The 23,899-nt window shown below is 48.6% G+C and overlaps 1 protein-coding gene across 1 annotated transcript in view; it reads left to right on the top strand.

Moving 5' to 3' along the window:
• The window catches only part of LOC142587869 (sushi, von Willebrand factor type A, EGF and pentraxin domain-containing protein 1-like), a 63,729-nt gene extending 59,956 nt beyond the window's left edge, over positions 1-3,773 (top strand). Inside the window, exons 17-19 of the mRNA XM_075699189.1 lie at positions 153-314; positions 2,028-2,189; positions 3,584-3,773. Coding sequence (XP_075555304.1) covers positions 153-314; positions 2,028-2,189; positions 3,584-3,666 — 407 coding nt within the window. The 3' untranslated portion in view covers positions 3,667-3,773. The remainder of the gene's footprint in view (positions 1-152; positions 315-2,027; positions 2,190-3,583) is intronic.
• Positions 3,774-23,899: the final 20,126 nt, after the last annotated feature.

Raw genomic sequence — 23,899 nt, 5'->3', positions numbered from 1 at the left:
GCTAGCAAGGTTTCAGGTTATATAAACAAAATAAAGTACCTACATCAGTATATATACATTTGCAAACCTTTCTGCCTTTGTGCCTTTTCTCATTCATTGTTTCAATCACTCTCCGCAATTGATTGCTCATGCTCCTCTTATGGCACCTGCAGTGCCATGTGCTCCGGGCACATTCTCCAGAAACGGGCTTGGAACATGCCGTGCCTGCCCTCCGGGAACGTATCAGGACAAACACCAGCAGGTGCAGTGCAAAACCTGTCCCGAAGGATCCTCGAGCGAGGCCTATGGCAGTGATCGGATCACCGACTGCAAAAGTCAGTATCAGAATTTTTCACGTCTTCCCAGCTTCACCTGTTAGCACTGTACAGCTACACTAGGACATTTTGGAACGTTATGACTATGCACGAAAAAAAATCTATTGTAGTGTCTAAGCAATGTTCTGTCGCAGTCTGAAGTACCTCTTTACTTCATGCTTTATCTCGATACTGTCTCTCGATGATACATACTGTCTTGGATGCGCCATAGAGTACCAAGAGAAATTGACGAAGCTCATAAGGCTTCCCCTAACTCCCTGCACTGCTTTTAATCTTGCAAGAATATTGTGTTTCCATTTACATGCACGCTACGTTGCTTTTACATAAAAAAAGATATCTGCAAGACACAACAAATGATCAAAATAACCTTACGGTTACTGCACATCTTATTCGAGCGCCCGAATGGACTTCTATGCACCGGAGTTGTTCGCGGTCACTAATTGTAGTAATTGTGATGCTATTCGTAAGCCAACCATGGAGTTTTGCGTGCTACCTTCGACGCCATATTTTTCGAAACGCGCGCAGGTATTTTTAGACACAAGCACGTGCCACGGAATTTGACTGCAAACAGCTTTCATCAGCTAAAAACCAGTTGATCATTTTCATTTGTTCGCCGCAGTGTTTCAAGAAGCACTGCATGATGCAACAAAAATAACAATATTCAAGCAAACGTACTTAGGGTCAATACGTTTCCTATCATTATGTTCCAAGTGCTACATCGCGGTTCCTTCCTGAAATTTTGAAATATTTGCATTGTGAGATCTTCATTCCTCCTCTAAAATGTCCAAAAGGGTCAATGTACCTAATGGTAAAGTGAAGTTCCCTTTCTGTATACGCTGTGTTAGTAGATGCCTGCGCATGGTAGGCAGCAAAGAATCCCGCGCTATTGCTGCGAATAATTACTGTGGCTGGGTTATAGGATTGAAAGGGTACTTGGCAAATTAGGGACTTGAAGACTTCGCCATGTATGCAGTGAATGACCGTTCTACTCCATTATGCCGCCGATTTTCAGAAGTGGGATCTTATGCACGCGTACCTCTTGGTTTGGTCTACAACGCGCCCGACTGGTGTTCGTCATTTTTGGCGAGACACTCTAGTCAAGTCACTGCACCCTTTTAGAGCGTAGCTCTTAGGCGCCCGTTCCTGCGTTGAGCGTCGGCGTGGCTGGCGTCGGTGTCTTCGGCGTAACTAAGCGAACGAGTGGAAAGAAGGATGAAAGCGAACGTGGAGCGCAGCGGGGGATGAAAAGCGAAGAGAGCGCAAGGAGGAAAGCGGAGGAGGAGGAGGCAGTAAAATCATGATTCGGAAAATGGAGGAGGAGGGTATGCCGAAAGCGTGGGATGAAAAGCGTAGTGCCGCTCTGTGGCGAGGATGGCTACGCGATGGCGCCAGAGTATCCGGCATCATCTGTTCGCCGATGGCATGCGGCGAGCGGGTCCGACGATACTACATATAAAAACAAAGCGCTGCATTGGCTCAGGTCTGTTTGCTGCGGCTCGCGTGAATCACGCCCACGCATCACCCACGCGCTGCCTCACTCGATCTCCCGTTTAGCGAGGCAGTTGCGCCACACTTCGTTCCCTTTGCGACGTGCCGCGTGAGACAGTTGGTCCGCCCCAGTCAATGTATCGCGAAGTGAAATACATATAGAGCTGCACTCAAATTTCTAAATATGCAGTATAGTAATCGTAGGTGATATTTTTTTTTTTGCAGAGTACTGTGAGCCAGGAACGTACTCGGAGACTGGCCTAGAACCCTGCGCACCATGCAACAGGGGATTTTACCAGGAGATGAGTGGTCGGAAATCATGCGTCGAGTGCCCAGTTCCAAAAACAAACCTCCACGAAGGATCGCACTCCAGCTATGACTGCGTCGGTAAGAAAACTCATTCTTTAATGCTGAGGAAACAACGAGGCTTCTTAAAACTTCGCAATATTTGTTGACGGAAGGGTTGCGTCAACAGTTTAGAAGAGCGCGCTCAATCTCGAGAACGCGCGCCTTTGCCGTTGGTGCAGAGATTCTACATCCTAGCCATACACCGAGAAATCACGAAGTTCCTTGACGGCAACCAGAAGGAGGAATTCGCAAGAACAAGCACCGGGGCTTCGAAATAGCTATGTGAATAAGCCTCGGTGGTGACTCAGTAACTGTGCAGTACTCGTGCAAGGCATGAAGTGGCCATTTCGTTTCCTGGCAGCAGTGACGGAATTCAGACTGGGGTTAAATGCCGAAAAAAAGAAAGGGGGGGGGGATGGTGTGCAGCCTACTGGGATTGCGTTAAAGTGCGGCATTGGGTAACTACGACACATATAAAAGGTCCGGTATGCTCCAGAATGTTATAATGTCCCCGAGTTAACCAATCAGTTGGCAATCTTGTGAGTCAAGTCGCGCAACAAAATAAAAAAAGACACTTATAACAAATTAAGTTATTTTTTCAATCTAGCATTTATTCTTGGAGACAACCATTAGGTTCTTGGAGCCATTGCTGCTTCGTCAAACACCTGCATTTCTGGGTTCGGCAGAGGTCCCAGAGAGATAGCTTTCCCGCTCCTTAGAAGGTCTTTCGATACTTTGCGTGCGATCTTACGTCTCAGATAATATCTGCTAAAACAGCGATAACCATAAGTAAATAAGTTAGCATGGTGAAGACAGATATTTGCCGGCGCCTAAATTTACTTGTGTCTCTAACACTAAACTCGAAGGGCGTTACAAGTGTATTTTACGCGAAGCTGTCTTCCAGCAATTAAAACTGATGTGATTTTCTCTCACATGAGTGGCAAACTGCCCTGCGGACTTCCAAGCAACCTCTTCAACTGGGCTGCACTGTCGACTGTTCGCGGAGTAAATCAGTACCTGTTTCCTGCAGTAGTGTAGCTTAGTAGCCTTAGTAGCTTCGCTGACTACTAACTATATAGCAAATACAAGCATGCCAAGAAAACGAAATTTGCTATCTATTGTTGCCTATACAAACAATTCATCGCAATACATTCGTTACTTTTAACAAGATTCTTTTAATTCTGCAATGTAGATTGAGATACCCCGCGGCAAAAGACAAGTTAAACTGGGGCGCGTTTGTGTGTGTGTGTGTGTGCGTGTGCGTGTGCGTGTGTATTGATGCTTGAAGCATTACTTGCAACCAATGTTTTACATCTGCATAACTTTCACCGCTTACCGAATTTTCATCTCCTGCAGATTTATTTGTCGTAGTATGGGGCTTCTCGAACGTGACGAATATGCATTTTTTCTTCTATTTCTTCTTCATTTTTCAGAAATTAACCACTGCGCTTCTAACCCATGCTTGAATGGAACATGCGTCACTCGCCAGCACGACTTCATCTGTAAGCAGCATTGAGAGAATACCGCAAGAGAAATGTAACAAGTTATAAATGAGAAGCCGTTTAGGTCACAAGACGACGCGCGTTTCGTAATAAAAGCGCGCCAAGGTGGCTACCGTATGTAGCCAAGATGTCTTTCTTCCCCGACAAAGATGGCAGTCCTCGTTCTGATGGTGATTTACGAGTGCTATTCGTAAATTGAAGGAATTTGTGCTGTTGTGGAATAACGCCACATGCCATCATTTTAGCTCTCTATCTTTTAAATACCGTATCATCTACTGGGTGCACCGCCGATGCGCATGTTGTGTTGTGGTGGTGCTTGGTTCGTGGCCGGCACTAGTTGAGTACGCTCAAAGCGGGCAAATGCGAATAGTTGTATAAACGTCCAGGTGTGAGTAAAATAGGTTTACTGCGTCGCATGCAAGTTTAATGGCGGAGAAAAGAGATCATAAGCGCCCACATAACAAGTGCACTACACATGGAGCACGGCGACAAAGAACAGTACACTTGTAAGTGCATGATTTCTATATTTTGTCATATCCAAAGCCTTTGCAGGCTTTAGACAGTGCGCAAATTTGTAAGTGCAACAAAAAAGATTTACAAACAAGGATCAGATGCTTGTTAACAACAAAATACTGAAGTAGTTATTTCGAATGCACGGAATTCAATTGAATCTACTGCCTGCATTTAACTAGAAGATGACGATTTCAACTAAGTCCATTTAATGATGGGAGCCAATCGTTAGTGTTGTGAAAACGACCGATTACGGGCATCGCCAGACACACAGCGACGCGCCCTAACTGACATAGAAATCAACATCTTCACAAAATTGTCCACAACGGCTGTCGACCAGAGTCTGGTGCGAAGAAGACAGCGAAGGAAGCCCGTTGGGATCTTCACCGTTTTCGATGAAACTGTCGTGGGTCAGGAGGCCCGAAGTAGTCGGAAGGCGGTTGCCACTTTGGATTTTGACTCTGCAGTTGCTTATGGCTGTAAGTGACATGAAAATTGAAGCATCAGTCTGGATCAATGGATTTGCAGCAATATGGCACTGCATAGCGCGGAAAACTTTAAAGAGATACAGTGTAGGGTTAAGGTTGTATGAACCAGACAAGGCTTCCGACGTCTCACTAGGTTGGCTTGGTCAAGAGCTGCCTTGTTATTTAATCTAGGAGCTTAGGTTTAAGTAGTTCGTTGAGTGACGTCAAGTGGTGTTGCTGGTGGTGATGGCTATCTTCGAAGAAGACCACCTAAAACTTACACGCCAAAGCTGACAAAGGCGCCTTTCACAACAACAGGTCCAGTTATAGATGCGTTGGCTAGTATGTCGAAGGCATTTCATCTTGGCTCATCGAACTTTTCTGCCACAATATGTTTTTGATCTGGCGGCCCTCATCTTGACTTCGAAAAGATTCACAGTAACTAAAAGAAGGAACCGTGTTACGCAAAAAAACTGTACCGATGCCTGAGACAACGTTTTGGAAAAGATTAGTAAGGACATATTTTGGATATTTTGTTTACTTTCATAGCCATCTTGGTACAGGGTGTCCTAACTATTATGCACCAAGATTTAAAAAAAACATGCAAACGCCACGTAGCTGAACAGGATCAAGGTAACGTTGTTTGCCATCGCCTGAGGATACCAAATTATTGCTCTGCATTCCACCTAATTACATAATTAGTCTCAAATAATTAGTCAACCTCTCAAATATTACAATTACATCAAAAGTGCCAATGAGAAAGTTATTTAGCAGCATGAAAAACTCACGATGCAACTTTCTGTTGCTAAATACATGCTACATAAAAGTGCTTTTCCGAGCGTGAAAGAAGCTCGCGAACACATGCATAATTGCCGCGCGACTGGCCGCTCGAGGCACGTTGCGTGTATTCGCTAGCTTCTTTCACGCTCGCAAAAAAACTTTTATGTAGTACGTATGGAGCAACAGAAAGTTGCATCGTGAGTTTTTTGTGTTGCTCTACAGTTTTCTCATTTAATTACACTAGCTCAAAAGTTGATAAAATGATTAGGTCACACTATGTAATTACGCGGTATGCAAAAAAAAAAATATTCTGAGTATCTCCAATGGACGGCACACAACATTACCGTGATTCTGTCCAGCTACACGTCATTTGCATATATTTAAAGCTTGGTGCATGATAGTTGGAAGACCTTATATAAGGCTTTGTGTGTCACAGTCTAACTAATAGTTCGTAATGGATAGAACCTTACGTTTCGTACAAATTTTTACTGACAGATGTACTTCTGTTTACTAGCACTGAAGAACGGCAAACAAAAAATAAAACATTTAGAATTTCTTTTCGGTAAATTCTCAGTGCGATTCAAAACTGCTTTCGGTTCAGGAATCAATGAGTACCTTCACAGTTGACAACTGTTGAGGGACGCTAACTGATATGTCTTACGACCATGGAGATAGTCAGTACAGTTGCGCTGTAGTAGCGCTGTGACAGCGAAGTGAAAGGACAGAAACGCGGCACAGTGTCTCAGCAGCGCCTTCATCGAAAGCGATAAAACAAACCCCCTACTGCCAAAAGTTCCGTTATGACACAAAACTAAACTTTTGGTGGAACTCACACACGTACAATGCAATGTAACTCATATCATTTCTGCGGGAGAATATGACAACTACCAGTCCATTTGGTACAGGCAACCATGCACCGGCGAAAGCGGAAATCCCTGTTGCCACAGGGTGTCCTGGGACAATTACTGGAGCGAGCACTGCAACTGCGCCCATTCAGGTGCTATGAGAATTATGCGCATTACATTGATTTGTCTAGTCATCGTGCTTGTCGCTTAAGACACCGTTGTTAAGTTGTCATTTACTTACTCTTTATTTGACTACATTCTCAAGCGATTTAAATTTTCTATGTGCAGAGATGTCATAGGTCTGTTCGCAACACGCATAATCATTGCAGCCTGTTTCTCGGTTAGAGATACATTTTTTTGAAAAGGAAACATTTTTTAAACTCACAAAAGTGCTTGATTCCAAAAGCACGAAGTTTCGTAAAGTCCATCCGGCAATCATCATTCCCTTGTTGGCTGAACCGTGGAAATTGGAGCTCCTGCCGACATTAGTGTCAGCGTTCGCAGAGAGTAATTTTAGCAGGAAAATACGCTTCCGGCGTCTATACTATCAAGGCATTTTCCTCTTCACCGACTTGCTCTTCGTAAAAGTGCCTATCCGTATCATTTCAGTCCGTATTTCATGCGCATTGGGTGTTGATAAAATTGTGCTACAGCACTGCAGAGCATGTTTACGTGTGTTCATCCAATATTAACTCCGTGCTCATTTGATATTTCGAGATAGCCTAGTACCCAAAGAGCGAGCGAGAGAGAGAGAATTATTGCACAGAGAGAAGAGGCGCTATTTCTGTTCCCTTCAGGGAGCACGCCTCGGCGTGTTTAAGGCTGATAGGAAGGGGAAAGAAAGATGGAGAACAGACGAAATCGCCAATGATCGCCCCATGCAGAGGGCCGCATTAGCAAGGCGAGCAACGAGCATTCCTGCTCATTACACATTCCCAGCTGAGATTTCACATAGAGTGCGTGCTAACTAGGCGTTCTCGTTGTCAAAGTATACGCTGGTGCGTAGAAGCGTCCCCTCATTGCTACACTGATGCGCCAGTTCTAGTCCAGTGCTTCGGCTTAGTCTAGAATCCAGCAATGACTCAAGACGGATTGCTTACAACACATGCTCAGCTGTATGTCACGTGCATTATAGGTACGCTGTGAGGAAGACAAGACGGACAGGAGTAGACAATCACTGTGCTTGCTTTCAGCAAAATTTACATTTAAGAAATGGGGCGAGGGCATCACGTACAATCATAATACATATGAGCACACGAGAATATCCCCATCGTGGCCCTGCACCACGCCAAGCTGCATCACACAGGATGTGTACAGTCGCGTGCAATATGACCGGCAACATGGTGCCCAAGGTCGAAGGCGCCTCAGAATTAGATGGCAGTGCCAACATACGAACACCTGGTTTCATAGATACCAGTTATCGAAATCGTTATTACTTCTCCTATTTCCACGCGCGTCAATGACATATCAGCCGCAGCAAAGCTTTCCATGGCAGGTCATATTGCCGATAACTGATATGAAAGAAATTTCCCTCTAGTTGAAACAGCTATCGCCTCAATGCGCAATTTTTTGCTCATCAGAAATTTGATGGGTTATGCGACACCTGTGCTGGCTCACAACAATGAACTTGCCAAACATTATATAGCGTTTACATCATCTGCAGTGAACAACTAGTTATCCTTCAAGTGGTCGTGTGACGTTGTATTTGTTCTCCCTCAATCTGTCATTGGTGGAGTGGTCTGTCTGTCTAATTCGAACTTCCCACACATGAGTGCAACCTTATACGCAACAATGTCAGTGCATTCTGCACATTTCGTTTTGCATTTCTTTTGACAATCTTTTTTGGGATGGATGCATTAGATGGCCTAGTCAATCGGCAAATACTTCTCAATCTTGTGAGTGCTGAAAACACTACTGCGTTGTTTGACCGCTGCATGGTTTCCTTCAAGTTGTGCGACGCTTTATGAAAGCACGGAATGTAAGCCACCTCTTTTTTTTTCTTGTTTGCTGCAGCCTCTTTGTTTTTCGCTATATATTTTCACAAAGCATAATGTGATCAGGATGTCCAGCGATAGCCGGCCTTGTTACTTGTTGGCCTAGAATTTCTGACATTTTCTGCGGGTGGGACGTTCTTGAGAACGTCGACTATACATAGGTTTACTACGCCCCGTTTCACCACTTTTGAATAAACTGAGCGAATTTAAATGGGGGTTTATTGCCTCATGGATGGTACATCCAACAATTAAGATGCGTGTTTTTGCAGAACAGGATACCAAGAAAACGAAGCTTCCCATTTCCCGGGAACACGTAGGTGAGCTGGAGTGGTTAAATATATTTCTGAAATGTCATTAAATCCTTTAGAGCATTACACTCAAATTCATGATATGATTGCCAATAAATAATAAAAATTACCGCGTAAGCACTCCATACAGATGGTCGACCAGCGAAGCTGAAACGTGCGGCCATATTATGAATGGGTTAACCCCGACGGTTCATTAAGCGATGGCTTGGTAAGCTGTCGGATCCTCGGTACGCAGTTGCAGCTTGTGCTCGGCTGCAAGAGCCTGCTTTTGTGGCCGGGATGCAGAACCGGCACGGCGTAGACGAGCTCGTTCGCGGTTATGCTCGTGGCGTTGCTGATCGAAAGCTGCCTGCTCATCAGCACTACGTACGAGGCGTGACCTCCCATTTCGGAGCGTGAGAAAAACTGCTGTGCGAGCGCAGGGCTGCGACCAAGAGAAACGACGTCATTACTAGCGCAACCATCGCGTGCCTCTCTTTCTCTTTTTTTTCTCGCGCATGCGCTTGGGTTTGCGCCAGGGGAGTTTTCGGCGTATTGACGACAGACGGACGAACGGACGAATCGGCTAGCCATATGAAGCTTCGCTGTAAAACTTGTCGACGAATATAAAAACTAGTTTCACAGTGGGCTCGCTGGTGTCACACAAACCTGTCAATTTTGATAAAGCTATCGTTCTTGGGACTGGGGCGATGCTAAAACTTGTCCCCTTTCTTTTCTTTTGAAGATAAACTTCTTCATTCTAAATAATACAAGTCGAAAGAAAGAATGCCAAAAGAAACATAAAATGAAATATATCGAGTGCAATAACAATGTTGTGTAAAGATTGCACTCAGGTATGGGAAGCTTTATGTTGGAAAGATGGACCGCTGCACAATGACAAATTCTGGGAGCATGGCTACAATGTCAAACGCGCACACGAATGACAACTACCTGCTCGCGGTTGATGATGCAAATGGACTTCCCTGCTTAACTAGTGAACTCTTGTGAGCAAACACATGGGGCCGATACCTGTTTAAGCATCCCGCTGATGAGATCATGGAAAAAAATTAGGTTGCATTCACATAAATTTTTGGCAAATATGACATGTGAAAGTTTGCTCTGGATCTTTTGACCGCACGCATGGGTGTACTCATTCTTTCATATTTATCTTTGCATGGTGCAGCGCCACGAATATCCCGGCCACGGCGGTTGTATTTCGGAAGGGCTAATTGCAAGAACGCCCACGTACCGTGCAGTGAGCGCACGTTAAAGAACACGAGATAGGCAAAGGAAATCCGAAGTCTCTACTATGGCGTGTCTCGTAATGATATCGTGGATTTGGCATGTAAAACCCCAGAACTGAATCGAGCGCCAGGATTGCGATATCCCTGCACATATATATATACATTGTGTCGGATAGTTTTCTTTATTTTTCACTAGTTGCTGCATGTGCCTGCTCTCTTTCTTCTTAAGTTCCTCGCGCTGTGCGCCTATACCGGTGAACTACCAACAAGTCCAACACGTTTGCACGTCACGTGCACTGGCAAATCATCAAGTCTTGGTTTGCTCAATCGAAACTTCTGCGCATATTTAATGCCCCGTGGTTCCAATATTCACCCGATAGTTGTGGCCTATTCCGAGTTAACGTAGCACTCAGCAAAGACTGAAGCCCAAGGCTAGCTGCATGCCTTCAACGATATTTTCTTGCACTTCAATTCCTTTTCTTTTCATTTTTTTTTTGTTGTGCAGTATTCTTGTTCCCCATTTTAGTGACAAAGTGCAATACTGTGATTACTCTTCTTCGTTTGTAACACCCGAGTCAGGGACCACTATTGGTAAAGTAAATGATGATGATGATGAAAATATACAATGTCACGGGCTCACGAATGGCTCCACTCACTGTGCCTGTGTGGTTCTCGTGACCACTAGGTTCATGGCGGTGGCCTCCAGCAGCATAGCCCGTCGGCGTGCCAGCGACTTGCGATAGCCGCGGGCCTTGTTGCGATAGTACTTGTCGTAAAGTTCGGTCAGCGATATTATCTCGTCGTGCACCGTGATGGCCATGGCGCGCAGAAGTGTGAGAACCGCGAACACCACCAGAGCGACGCCGATCATCACCGATATGTTGGAGCGGATGTAGGAGACGCAGGCGTCGACGCAGCTGCGAGTGTAGACCTGTGGGGGGAAGGAGAAAGGAGGGGGAGAAAGACAGTCATCCACCTCTGGCTAGCACGAAGCTACAAAGGCTAAAGACTACTTCTTCAAATGTAATTTTTTTTCCCGAGAAACCCGCCTCAGTTTTCTTAATAGCTTCGTCCTACTCTGAGGTGTATGAGAGTTTTATTTTTCCTGTAGTCTTTCAGTGATGTCCTCGGTGAAACGGGGAGGCGGCAAATAGTCATCTAGCCTGCTTGAGTTATTCCTGTTTTACTAGGTATATTGTAGTCTACCATTTGCAAATTCGTACTTTATCTTGTAAAGCTTCCTTTGTTTGTAAGGATACCACTGCATTATTTTGCACCAAGTCTTTGAAGGTCTGCTGGTCGTAGAGACCACTCAAACAGTTAATGTTGCGACCAGCTTCGGACGCTAGCTTCATAGAAATTGGAAGTTCCCAACAGCTCTGGCTTGGTGAATATCTTTCCATTTTATTACAATGTGCCTATATCTTTGTACGGAGTTTCGCCAGGTGGGCCCGTTTTCTGGCCGATAAGCAGCGCCTTTTTTCCCGCCACGCAGGCGGGGCAAGCTAAGCCTATCTCCACGTATAGGCCACTATTGCCCGGCCGCCGCGGCGGCGGGGCGTGCCAAGCCTACCGTGTCGCCGGACCTCATTGGAGCTCCCAGTCTCCGACGGCAAAGCGCCAGGCCTTTCCTGACGTTAAATGGAAGTTGTCCAGGTAGAAGGAACAGAGATTAGGCCGGAAGATTTCGGCGAGGGAGCGGGGTGGTGCGATGTCAAGAGGAAGAAACAGGCCGACGGTGCGACCGAGTCGGCGCATAACCAGCATGTGCGCATGCAGCGACGGACGGTAGCCACGTCGACTACGGGAGTCACCACAGCGCAGTACAAAAGGAAGTACGCCCGTGAAGTGCAGCAGATTGCCACGGCAAGCCGAATGCCAGAGTTACCGCCGGGCGATTACAATATCGTCGTACGCCCCCGAGGCGGTTTCAATGTACGCGATTACGGGACGGATCGCATTTACTGCTGACTACGTAACGCGCCGGGTGTAGGCAGAGAAGCGGCCGGGGAAGATAGCATCTGCCTCAACGTTAAACAGAACGTCGTGGTGCTCAGCACGCCGTCTGAAGAGAGAGCCAAACGCTGCGGAGCCATTAGCAAGCTTTGCATCGGAGACCGAGAGTTCGAGGCGAACACCTATCAAGCCGCCCCAGAGAACACTTCCAAGGGTCTGATTAGGAACATTTCCAAGAGCGAGAGCCCGGCAGACATCATCACTAATCTAGTGACGCAGCGCAACCCCGGAGTGCTGCACGCGAAACGCATGAGCAACACGGACAAAATAATCGTTTTGTTCGACGGATTCCACCGAGATACCAATATTACGGACCTATGCTCGTCAGATGCTCCTTCTACAGGAAGCCGATTGACGTGTGCTACGAGTGCGGAAGGCTGGGACACTGCGCCGACGTGGGCCCCAATCCCAACGACAAGATTTGCCGTGTATGCGGACGCAACAATGCGTCACCTGACCATTGATGCGAGCCGGGGTGCCGACTGTGCGGCAAGGGACACTTCACGGGAGATCGCAGGTGCAAGGCGAGATACAAGACCCCATACATAGTCAAGCGTCGCCAACTAGAGCGAAAAAGACAAGAAGAGGAAGTAGCAGTCATGGCGTACGGCAGCAGTTACAACAGCAGCAGCGACTGTAATGGCAACGCAGGCTACTACCTCAAGTTTTGCAGAGATAGGCCGTCATTCAGTCACCGACAACTGAAGAGGACGCTCGACTAGCCGCGGCGGGAAGAGCGGCGCGGGAAAATCCCGACCCCGATCCCGATCCCACTCTCGCAACCGAGCACAGAGGCCGAGAAGCACGTCGATGACGCGCATTGGCGGTGGTCCGGGCACCACAGCTGTGGGCCACATCAACCAACAAAGTCAGCAGCAGCAGCCGTGGCAGTAACAACAAGGTCACAGGAGCACTGGGCAACAGGTGAGCTGGGCGGCTGTCGCCAATTTTCCCGGCGGCGGAGGCGCTCCAGCGGGCCGCCCTGGCGGGCCCGCCGTCGGCGGCAGCGGTAGGAACGAGCTTGAGCGAGCGATAGAGCGAGTCCCACAACAACGCCTAGAACCATTAGAATCAATAATTGCCGAGCTTACATGCGAAAATGCGCTCCTTAGAGAGGAAAAGTTAAAATTGAAAGGGGAGGCTCCACAACCGCAGCAACCACAGCAACGTCAAACGACGATGCCGCCGTCCTCGGCGCCTCGATCGCCGACTCCACCACGGCCTGAGCCGGCCGGGATGGACATGGACGACGAGGGCAGCTCGGGGGAGACGGCGGATGATCGCGATGATCGTCCAGTTACTGCGAAAATGATGGCACTAGATCCCGCAAGACCCGACACCAAATAGTGATGCGGCCGTTATGAGAAACTACAGAAATCAGTAGACAGCATCGAGAAGAGCCTCGAGGAACGTTTTACAAAACAGGCGGCTCATATGAACGAAATGTTCAATAACGTGGTAGCTAAGCTCTCTGAACAAATAACACAAATGTCCGCCGCGCACTTGGCGCGCATAGAGGACATCGAAGCGAGGCTATCGCCAGCTGCAGGCAGACCAATCAGAACAATGAGCAAGCCCTATGGTAGACAGCAACAACACAATCAGCAGCAGCAAAACACGCTCACAGACGTAGAAACGCCACCGCAGCAGCAATCAAGTCACCTCGATGGCGACGGGTTAAGTTAAACGCAAGCATCACCATGGCTACACACGCAACGAAGCACACTAACACTGGGAAACAACAATACACAATCTGGCAGTGGAACTGCCGGGGCTACAGGAGGAAGCGGGGTAATCTCCAGCAATTCATACGCAGCCGCATGACGAGACCGGATGTGATCCTTTTACAGGAGACAAACCATTCGGTTAAACTAGCTGGCTACAAAGCCATAGACGCGACCGCGACGGAGAGCAGGCCAAGATGGAAACGGGCTACACCCCGCGTGGCAGGTGGCGCGGGGCCGGGAGCGATGGTGGCGCGCCGGCCGTCTCCCCCGCTACGCCCGTCGCTCGTCACCGCCGTGCTCGTTCGACGTAACATCACTGTGGCGCAACGAGAACTTGCCTGCGTAAAGATACCTCACGTGTTCTTAGAATTAATTCCTAAGAGCGGCCGAGGACTCTTCGTCCTTAACGTGTACAGTAAACCCACGCTGCAGCACAGATTCGGGGACCTGCTGCGGGGCGCGCGCGGGGCTTCCGGCGGCGAGTCTCTACTTGTTGCGGGCGACTTTCACGCACTCCACGGAGCCTGGGGCTACACCCGAGAAACATCCAAGGGCAAACACCTTCGAGAAGACTCGCAAAACCAAAGGCTTGAACTGATCGCGAATGCCACCGATCCTACACGCAGAGGGAACAGCGTGAGTGCCGATACGTTACCACACCTTGCGTTCGCTTCGAATGTAACAACAGCACGCTAGCAAAATACGCAGGAAGATTTGGGGAGTGACCACGCGCTGATCGAGATCACGATAGGCACGGGCCCGAGCGGTCGTTGTACTAATCCTGAAGGCAAATGTCGTAAGCTCAAACTCGCGGAGTGGGACACGTTCCGCAAGAAGTGAGAAGAAACGGGCGAGGCGACGAGCCGATTACGGACATAGACGAGTGGACCGAGACGCTCAGAAGGGACGTAGACGCGGCAAAGAGCGACGTTCCGCCCGAGGCGAACCTCGAGATTATTGAAAGCAGGCTCCTACACATGTGGGAAGCGAAGCGAGCACTCCTAAAACGATGAAAATGTCAAAGACATAATAAGGCGTTGCGCAAACGCAAAGCACAATTAGACAGAGACATCGAAGAACACGCACTGCAGGTATGCAGGGCACAATGGGAAGACACGTGCAACAGCCTCGAGAGGCAGATGACTGGGGCGGGCGCATGGCGCCTTTTTAGACACATATTAGATCCGGAGGAGACTCGGGCCGCTCAAGGCCACAAGACTCGTAAGACAGACTAGTAAGAGATTATAAAGGCTAACTTCCTCGAAGCAATACGTGACCGTTACTTTAAGAAGGCCGAAAGTATCCAGCACGCCGAATACGACGGCGTCGCAAACGAGAAACTAGAGCGGAATTTAGCGAATCGGAAATTCGGATAGTCCTGTTCGAACTCAACACTCGATCGGCGCCCGGCCCGGACCGGGTTACCAACAAGACTCTCCGCAACCTAGACGACGAGTCAATCTCCTGACTCGCGGCCTACGTCAATGAGTGCTGGCGAGGGGGTTCCCTTCCCGAAGCGTGGAAACGGGCCCGCGTTATCATGATTCCTAAACCTGGCAAGCAAGTTACGCTCGATAACCTAAGACCGATTTCGCTTAAGTCTTGCGTCGGCAAAGTCATGGAACACGCAATTCTCACCCGCGTGACCGACTTTCTCGAAGACCGTGACGCGTTCCCGCACACCATCCTAGGATTCCGCGGCAACCTCTCCGCACAGGACGTATTGCTTCAGCTTAAACACCAGATCGTAGACGACACTACCAGCTCCACTAAGGCAATTCTAGGCTGAGATATTAAAAAGGCTTTTGACAACGTTAAACACGAAGCGATCTTAAAAACAATTAGAACATTAGGACTAGGCCAAAGAGTGTATAATTACGTTAGAGATTTCCTCTCGGCAGGCGCGCATGCGTTGTCGGCAGCGACGAGGAATCGCCGGAATTTGAGACGGGTCCGTGCGGCACGCCGCAAGGATCCGTCATATCACCATTGCTATTTAATTTAGTTCTACTCGGTCGACCCGAGAAATTAACAGAAATAGAAGGATTACATCACAGTCTCTACGCGCATGACATCACCCTCTGGGTTCCCGGGGGAGGATGTGACGGTCACGTCGAGCGAACGCTGCAGGCAGGAGTAGATGCGATTCGGAATTACTTGCGTAGAACGGGCCTCGAGTGCTCGGCTGCCAAGTCCAAACTATTACTCTACAAACCCACAAGGAGAGGTCGTAAAAACCCTGCGCGGAGAGGAACGGGAATACTCCAAAATGCGCATTACATTGGCAGATGGTACTCCCGTACCGCAAGTAGAGAAAATTAGAATCCTAGGGTTACACCTGCAGGCAAACGGCCATAACGGAGAGACGGTGCGGATACTTCGTCGTTCGGTAGATGACACGATCCGACTCTTGCGTCACATCATGAATAGACGCAATGGTATGCGTGAAGAGTGCGCGATCTGTCGCGTGCAGGCGTACGCGATAAGCCGCATAACGTATGTTTCCCCCTACCTGAAGTGCATCGGGTCCGAAAAAGAAACAAAGTCGAATGCATGATCCGAAAGGCTTTCAAAAGGGCGGTCGGCGTTCCACTCAACGCGGGCACCGACAAGTTTCTAGAGCTCGGAGTTCATAATTGACTTAACGAGTTAATGGAGGCGCACGATGTTGCGCAATACGAACGATTATCGAGGTCAAAGGCAGGTCGATGCATGCTCGAGTCGCTCGGCATGACCTACCACACTCAGCATGGAGAAAATGCGGCGGTTTCCGCCTCGGTTCGCGACCGCCCGATCATCCCGCCGTTTCTCAAGAACATGCATTCGACGCAGCACGCCGGGAGACGCAACAAACGAGCAAGCGACCTCCAGAAGAAGTTTCGTAACAGCAACGGGGCAGTGTACGTAGACGCGGCGCGATATGGAGGAGGAAGAAGCGCACACGCGATCGCGGTTGTAGACCGCACGGGTAAGTGCCTCGCGAGCGCCACGGTGACCACGGGACACACAGAGGCGGCTGAAGAAGCCGCGATAGCCCTAGCACTCGTCGCGGTGCCGAACGCTGCGATCATGATCAGCAACTCGCAGGCGGCAATCCGCGGCTTCGCGCGCGGTCGTGTCTCGCGGGAAGCGGCCCGCATACTCCAAATTTCTGATGACGGCGACTCGTCATCGCCCTCGCAACCCCAAAATTCAACGGTTTTCCTCCTCTGGACCCTGGTACACACCGATGTACCGCTCGCGGGTAACGAGGCGGCCCACGCAGCGGCTCGAGGTCTCACAGGCCGAGCCACCGCTGCTTATGTGGCTGCCGCCTCCGCCCCCGAGAGCGGGGCATCGGATATGCCGGATCGGGACACAACAACAGAAATACAGCAACAAGAAACACACTGGGCGTGGGGCGATCGCCTAACCACGTTCAGAGACCTCACCCAACACTACAGACTCGAAAGACGCACATTGCCGCCACCGCACGATAAATTGAACAGGAACGAGGCCGTAACTTTACGCTCGCTCCAGACACACACCTACCCTAACCCCGCTAGCTTACACCACTGCTATCCACGTTTACATCCAACAGACGCGTGTAAAACTTGCGGACAAAGAGCAACGCTGCGACACATGCTGTGGGAATGTGCCGGCAACAATGGTAATCAAACCAGCTCCGTTCGCGACGCGTCCATAATCGCGTCCGTTACCAGAGTACGGGAAGGCTGGAGCTCGCCTTTTCCCGACGCCGTCCCGGATGCGGGAGCCGCCGGGGACCTTCTCCGTAGGCGTCGCCGCCGCTGGGAGGCGGCTATCAAAAGTTCAGAGCCGGAAGACCAGCTCTGGGCCGTCCGGCAAGCCGAAGATGCCGCCTGAGTGCAAGGACTTCGAGCCGCCACCTGAGGCCACCACAGCAAGAACTGCCGGACTATTCTTTAATAACGTTTCTTCTTCTTCTGTGTGTTTTTGTCCTCAGCTAGTGAACTCGGGCCTCAAATAGCAAGGCAATGCCCTGTGTGTTAACGCACATCTTTCCCGATTTCGCACTTGCCGCGTTTATAAATCTTCATGTTTTAGAGCGCAGCTCTTTGGCGTCCGTTCCTGGGTTTCGCGTCGTCGTCGGCGTCGTCGTCGGCCTCGTAACCAGCTCCGCCCCCCTTTCATCCCCCCAGCGCTAGCAGCGACCGACTGATACCGCTGGATGCCGCTGACGCCGCTAGAGAGTCAAGATAACGTGACTGCATAGAACACCGTCGCCGCCATGCAGAAAGAGGAGGAAAGGGTCCCCCCCCCCCCTGTTCTTGTGTGGCGGATAGCTGGGGTTGACTCACTATCGCCGTCAGCGGCATCAGTCAGTCGCTGCTATCTCTTCCCTCCTGCCTTTATCGTGTTGTCCGCTTGCTGCGCGCGCTTCTGCCCCCATCGTTTGCCGCTGGGTGTACACGCCGCCCCCCTCCGCTTCCGCTTACTGCTGGTTGCTCTCGACGGCGGCGATGAGCCTCCGCTTCGGCGGCGCGAACTGCAGGGTCTTCTCGGCGGCGGCGATGAGCTTCTGCTTCAGCCTCGCTTACTGCTGGTTGCTCTCGACGGCGGCGATGAGCCTCCGCTTCGGCGGCGCGAACGGCAGGGTCTTCTCGGCGGCGGCGCTTAGCCTCTGCTTCCCCCACGGCTGTGACAACCTCGCGAGGCACTTGTATAGATCTCGTCTTTGAGAATCAAGCATTGGTGTACCAAGTCGAACATATATCAGTCTATTTCTCCGACCACAAAGCTTCCTTCATGACTGTCAAGAACTGTTAGTGGAGTCTTTGTTAAAGGAATACGTGTGAAAAATAAAAAAAAAATTATGTGATAGCGCATACATGTGTTGCTCGATTTCTTTGCCTCAATCTATCCAAAAGGTGAAACAGCTTTTTTGCTGCGCTCAAATTTCGCATTAGGAAGTAACGTAATCGTCGGTAATTTTTTTTTCTGCATCATTTGCATTCAATTTACTATGTCAATTCTTACCATTTTTTTAAGACACTGCGTTGTCTCCTCCTTCTTAAAGGACCTTTCTTGTCATTTCTGTAGGCCTCTTCCTCTGTCCTGTGTTGACGCTCTTGAGGTGCCGATAATTGTGCGCTCTATCCTTTTTGAGCGAAATCCGATGTTTGTTATCTTGCACTGTCTCAGTTGTGGGCTTTCCATGCGTCCACAATGCTAATACGTCCACCGCACCTTAGCTAAGCTCCAATGCTGACAGGATCTCTCGTTGTCAGCAAAGAACGAAGTTTGCAAGCGTTAGCGCTGGAACCGATACTCCCTTCCGGATTCTTCGGATCGTATCATATATGTTTCGGCCACAAAGGGGTTTATGTTTCATTATAGCTGCATTCCGCTTCTCCACCCGCCATCGTTACTTAGTGGTTTTGGCGTTACGCTGTCAATCACGATGTCGTTGGATGAAATCGCCGCCGCGGTGGACACATTTCGATGGTTGCGGAATGCAAAATTGCACGTGTGCCGTGCAATAAGTGCGAGCTAAAGAATTCCAGGGGGTCCCATTAATGCGGAATCCCCCCCCCCCCCCCGCCCACTACGGCGTGCCTCAAAATCAGATCATGTTTTTAGCACGTAATACCCAAAAATGATTACTATTATTGTTATTCAGCTTTCCCTTACACTGCAGCCTTTCTTGCTCAGTTTTCGAATATGTCTTTCCTTCCTTGATATCCACACCTAGTCATTTAAACTGCGCGACTATTGCCTTTAGTGAAGCCTACTCCACCTTCGAGACTTCTGCAGAAATGAAGCAAAAGCGGTGGTGGAACCCGCGACTTGGGGCACAGCGGCAGGACGCCTTAGCGGCTGAACCGACGTGCCATGACCAGTGGGTCCATACCTAAGTACAGCTGTGGTCGCTGGTTAATTGTGCTCTGCGTATGGATTTGCACACTTGTGAGGTTGTTCTTAGCGATGAACACCTGCCCCCTGCTCCCCCCCTCCCCCCCGCACACACAAGCACGGCCATCTAACAAGCTTTAGTAGTACTGGCAGTCGACGTTCCGTGGGAAGGCAACAAAGGCGATGCGCATGCTTGGTATCTGCCGCTGAATGTAGTTCCAGAGCCTTATTCACATTTATTCAAGCAGGGAAGGAGAAAAACACCGACACTGTGCAAATTCTCCAGCACTTACAGCACAATTATATAAAATGCGGCGCTGGGTCTCGATATTATATTGCTTTCACTCTTTATCTTTTTCGCTTGTTAAGGTTTGGGTAAATCTGAAACCGTGACCAGTGGCCACCTGCGCTATTTCAGTACATCTGATGTGAGAACAGAGGACGCTATCCAACTCTGACGCACTACTTGGCACCATAATACATGTGCAGAAAGCTCCCCTCCCGTAGCATTTCCTTCTTTAACAAATAAGTATAGACACTGAAGGCAAAAGCGCTACGTTGAGCATCTTTGAAGGGAAAGTCAGACCTAAGCGCAATAAAGATATTCGGCAACGAACCGAGAAAGACCTACGCGACAGGGCAACACAGGACGTGGAGGGAGAGCGTTGCCCTGTGTGTCGGTCTCACGTCGTCAGCCGTCCCTTATTGAGCTAAAGTATGTCTGTGCCAAAGGAAATCATCGACCATTTGAAAAGCCGAGGTAGCGAGAGACGTGATAAAGAGGTTGACAAGGCTGAGCGAACGCGGTTGGCTACTCGGCACTGGAGAACAAGGAAGGAGGGCTGAAACTTGACAAGAAAAATAGAGTTCGCAGAAAGCTCACACGACGTCGAGCGCGCACACACATATACATAGACAAATACGTGCACATACAAACACATAATAATAATATTTGGGGTTTTACGTGCCAAAACCACTTTCTGATTATGAGGCACGCCGTAGTGGAGGACTCCGGAAATTTTGACCACCTGGGGTTCTTTAACGTGCACCTAAATCTAAGCACACGGGTGTTTTCGCATTTCGCCCCCATCGAAATGCGGCCGCCGTGGCCGGGATTCGATCCCGCGACCTCGTGCTCAGCAGCCCAACACCATAGCCACTGAGCAACCACGGCGGGTCTATACAAACACACGTGTACAGCATAAAAAAGGCTTTTTTTTGTCAAAGGCTCGATGGCCTAAAATTAATATCCAAAACTGTCCGTAGAGCAAATCCCTGATCTTCATACGATGGGAAGCCACACAAAAGGTGTCTTAAAGTTTATTCTATCTTCCCGAGCCCTGAAAAGAGCTCATAGGCATAATGGTTCTTCAGGTTCCTTGTTATTCAACAACGTAAAAAAACAACTGTGTTTTCTTTTCTTGTTTAGACATGTGACTTATAGATGCCAGTAGCAGCACCTCCGTGTACACGGGTATATAGTAATCCCATCCTCATTTCTCATGTGGTAGGAAAGTGCATTCCTTCATAAACAAAGACATTCAGATACCAAATCGTATTCGCGGTGTTCGAACCTCTTTCCACGACTGCTTTTGGGCGTACGTGAAAATGCAACGGCTTACACAAAATATCGTGGTGATTTTCTCAAAAACTGGCGACAGGAATGCAATTAGAAGTTTCGCGTGCCTACTACACGACGTAGTATTCGTGGCGACAACGTCACCACTGTCTCTAACGTTACGCAATCACTTCATAGCTAATTTTCGGGAGGATTGAAAGCAAAGTGCACTTCCACGCATACAAGAGATCTTCGGAAGCCATGTTGCATTTCTCCCGCATCGTGCGTCCGCCACTCTCAGTAAGGTGCGAAAAAGCTTGCAGCCGGCGGTGCCGGATGCTGCCAAGGAGCGTCCGCTCGCTGACCTTTTTCCACGCGTCCTGCTCGCTGACGTTGAGCACTCCGCGGCCACAGAACCGGCGCTTGAGGCGCTCCTCGGGGTCCTGGTCCCTCTCCACGTTCCCTTCGTGCCCGGTCACGTTACCGAGGGCTCGGCGCCGGCAGCAAGACGACGGCACCGAGCAGCGCTCGGAGCTCGGGTTCGACTTGGAGCAGTTGAAGTAGATGTTGTGGTCCCAGTCATGGAACCGCGCCTCGGTCACGCCGCAGCATTCGAACGACTCCTGCGCAGGGAGGCGTGCGAATTATTCGAAACATTGAAAAAAAAAAAAGAATCAATAAGTCATTCAATCTTAATTTTATGTGTCCAAGATCGACGAGAGGCGTAAATGATGGCGCCCCAGAAAAAGAAAATAAAGTAAACGAGCTAGAAAGGTAAAAAGGCGACGCAACTATGAACAAAAGTTATGTGCAATGAAAACAAAAGAAAAGGAGAACAGGATAAGCAGGCACATAATGATCGACAATCTAGCAGTAACATAGTTTCGAAACAGAATACATAAACGAAAGCAGAGATTGAAACTATGAGGGGAGAGCAGAGGAGCGCAGCTGGGAAGAAGCCTGGAGAGAAGTTGCGAAGCTTTGCACAGAAAGAAGAGAACACGTTTTGAAAGAGAGGAAAGTGTCTCATGAAAAAAGAAGAAATGCGTAGGGGTATGTTTTCACGGCACTCTTCTGCGGAATACTAGTGGAACAGAAACTAGTAAAGATATGTCTTTACGAAATGAATAATAATAATAATTATTCAATCACGTTTATTTAACGTGCCCAGTAACAACCTTAAGATCTGAGTGCCGCCTTAAGATACGAGTGCTGGCGCACGCATATATTAAAATCCAAAAACACTACAGGGCAATATAATTTAAAAAAAGCAATGAATAAAAAGGACAATCTTAAAACGATGAGTGGAGACACAACAAAGCGCAATGCAAATACAAAAGGAAACTTAGATGGGGTGGTGGTTTGGGCTGGTGCGTTTTCCGTGAGGTTGTGCGGTACAGCACGAAGCGGGACAGCGGAGACAGGGAGAAAAACGGTGATAGCATATTTACTTTGGCGGTGAGCAGTGATGGCATCCTTATTATTCATCCTTGCTTTTTATGTTTAGGTTATTTTTTATGTCGCCTTCCTTCTGTATTTCTTATATAACACCTTGCAGTTGGCAATAGGCGCTTGCCCTCTTTTGTTTTTCGGTGACCCCTGCGCAGCTTTGCGTTGCACCGCACAGTCACAAAAAAGGAGAAGGAGGAGAAGGGCAGTTTAACAATGCATGAAGCTACGACACAACAAGGCAAAGCTCGGGAAGGAACGATGACAGGGTGTTATGAAAAAATATCAAGATCTTGAACATACGCGTCATAAAGACAGTGTATTCTGCGGACGGTTGCATGTTGCTGATGACAGGCAGGGACATGGAAAGGTCTTCCTCTGGTGATCTTGCGCGGAATACGAATCATGGTACAACGGAGGAGTTCGGGACACGTGAAGATATAGTGAAAAATTTTCGAGAGAGACAGGAGGTCAGCGTGAAAAAAAATATAATAATGTTAATAATAATAATCGAATGTGTTCATTACAGTGCCCAGGAACAACCTCGGGGTTCTCGGTGCTGGTGCAGTCGGCAAAACAATGCACAGGAAAAATAGCGCACGCCCACACACACATGCACACACGTGCACAAATAAAGAAATATAATAATTTCGCGAATATAGATTTCATCAAAGCATAAGATGCGTACACAAAGAGAGAGAAAGCAAAAGCGGAGAAGCAGAGAACGGATTGCAGAATAACGGAGCACACAACAGATATGACAACAGTTATTGAAATCCCTGTGCAAGTCCTTTCAAGAAAATATTAAAATTAAACATAAAGATATCCAGGCACTCTGAATGGGCGTTGTATGTCGCCGGCACTGTGGACAGAGGGTCACAAAAATGTGAAGGCCGAAAGGCGTCCTGCTTCCTTGTGCATTTCTGCGGAATTTAATAGCACACATTAGAAAGCAAGTGCAAGCAAGAGATTTTTCCATGTATTAGTTTGTGGACAAAAAGGACATCCGCTTTATTGCTTCCACAGGTGAGGGTAGGTAACGTGAGAGTCTGTGTCAGCTCGATGTATCGCAGAATCGATGTTTAATAAATATGCGAAATTCTTTTTCACACTTTCATGAATTTCTCAAATTGACCTACAAGTGCCCCCCCCCCCCCCCAAATGACGCAGGCGTACTCTAGAACTGGAAGGAGTACTCTCTTACATAAATTTACAAATGGCTCCGGTTGTTTGAAGTCCCTCGTCACCAGGCACAGTATGCCCTGCGTTCGAAGTGCGCCCTGCCTCGTCTGTTGAGCGTGGGGCGAGAAACTGTGAGAGGCATCGAAGTACCCTCCAAGGCCCTTGTTCCCTGAGCTATTGGTGGGAGAATGTCTTTAACGCTATAGGGAAACACGGTGCTGTTGGTCTTCAGTGTGAAGCTCACAACTTTAGTTTTTATATTTTTATTATCAGCTTGTTTCCAACGTACCGTGACGCAAAATTCACAATGTCCT

The sequence above is a fragment of the Dermacentor variabilis genome, chromosome 7 (genome assembly GCF_050947875.1).
Source record: "Dermacentor variabilis isolate Ectoservices chromosome 7, ASM5094787v1, whole genome shotgun sequence".
NCBI lineage: Eukaryota > Metazoa > Arthropoda > Arachnida > Ixodida > Ixodidae > Dermacentor > Dermacentor variabilis.
Note: the sequence above shows the minus strand (reverse complement) of the source record. Positions and strands in the feature narration are given on the sequence as shown.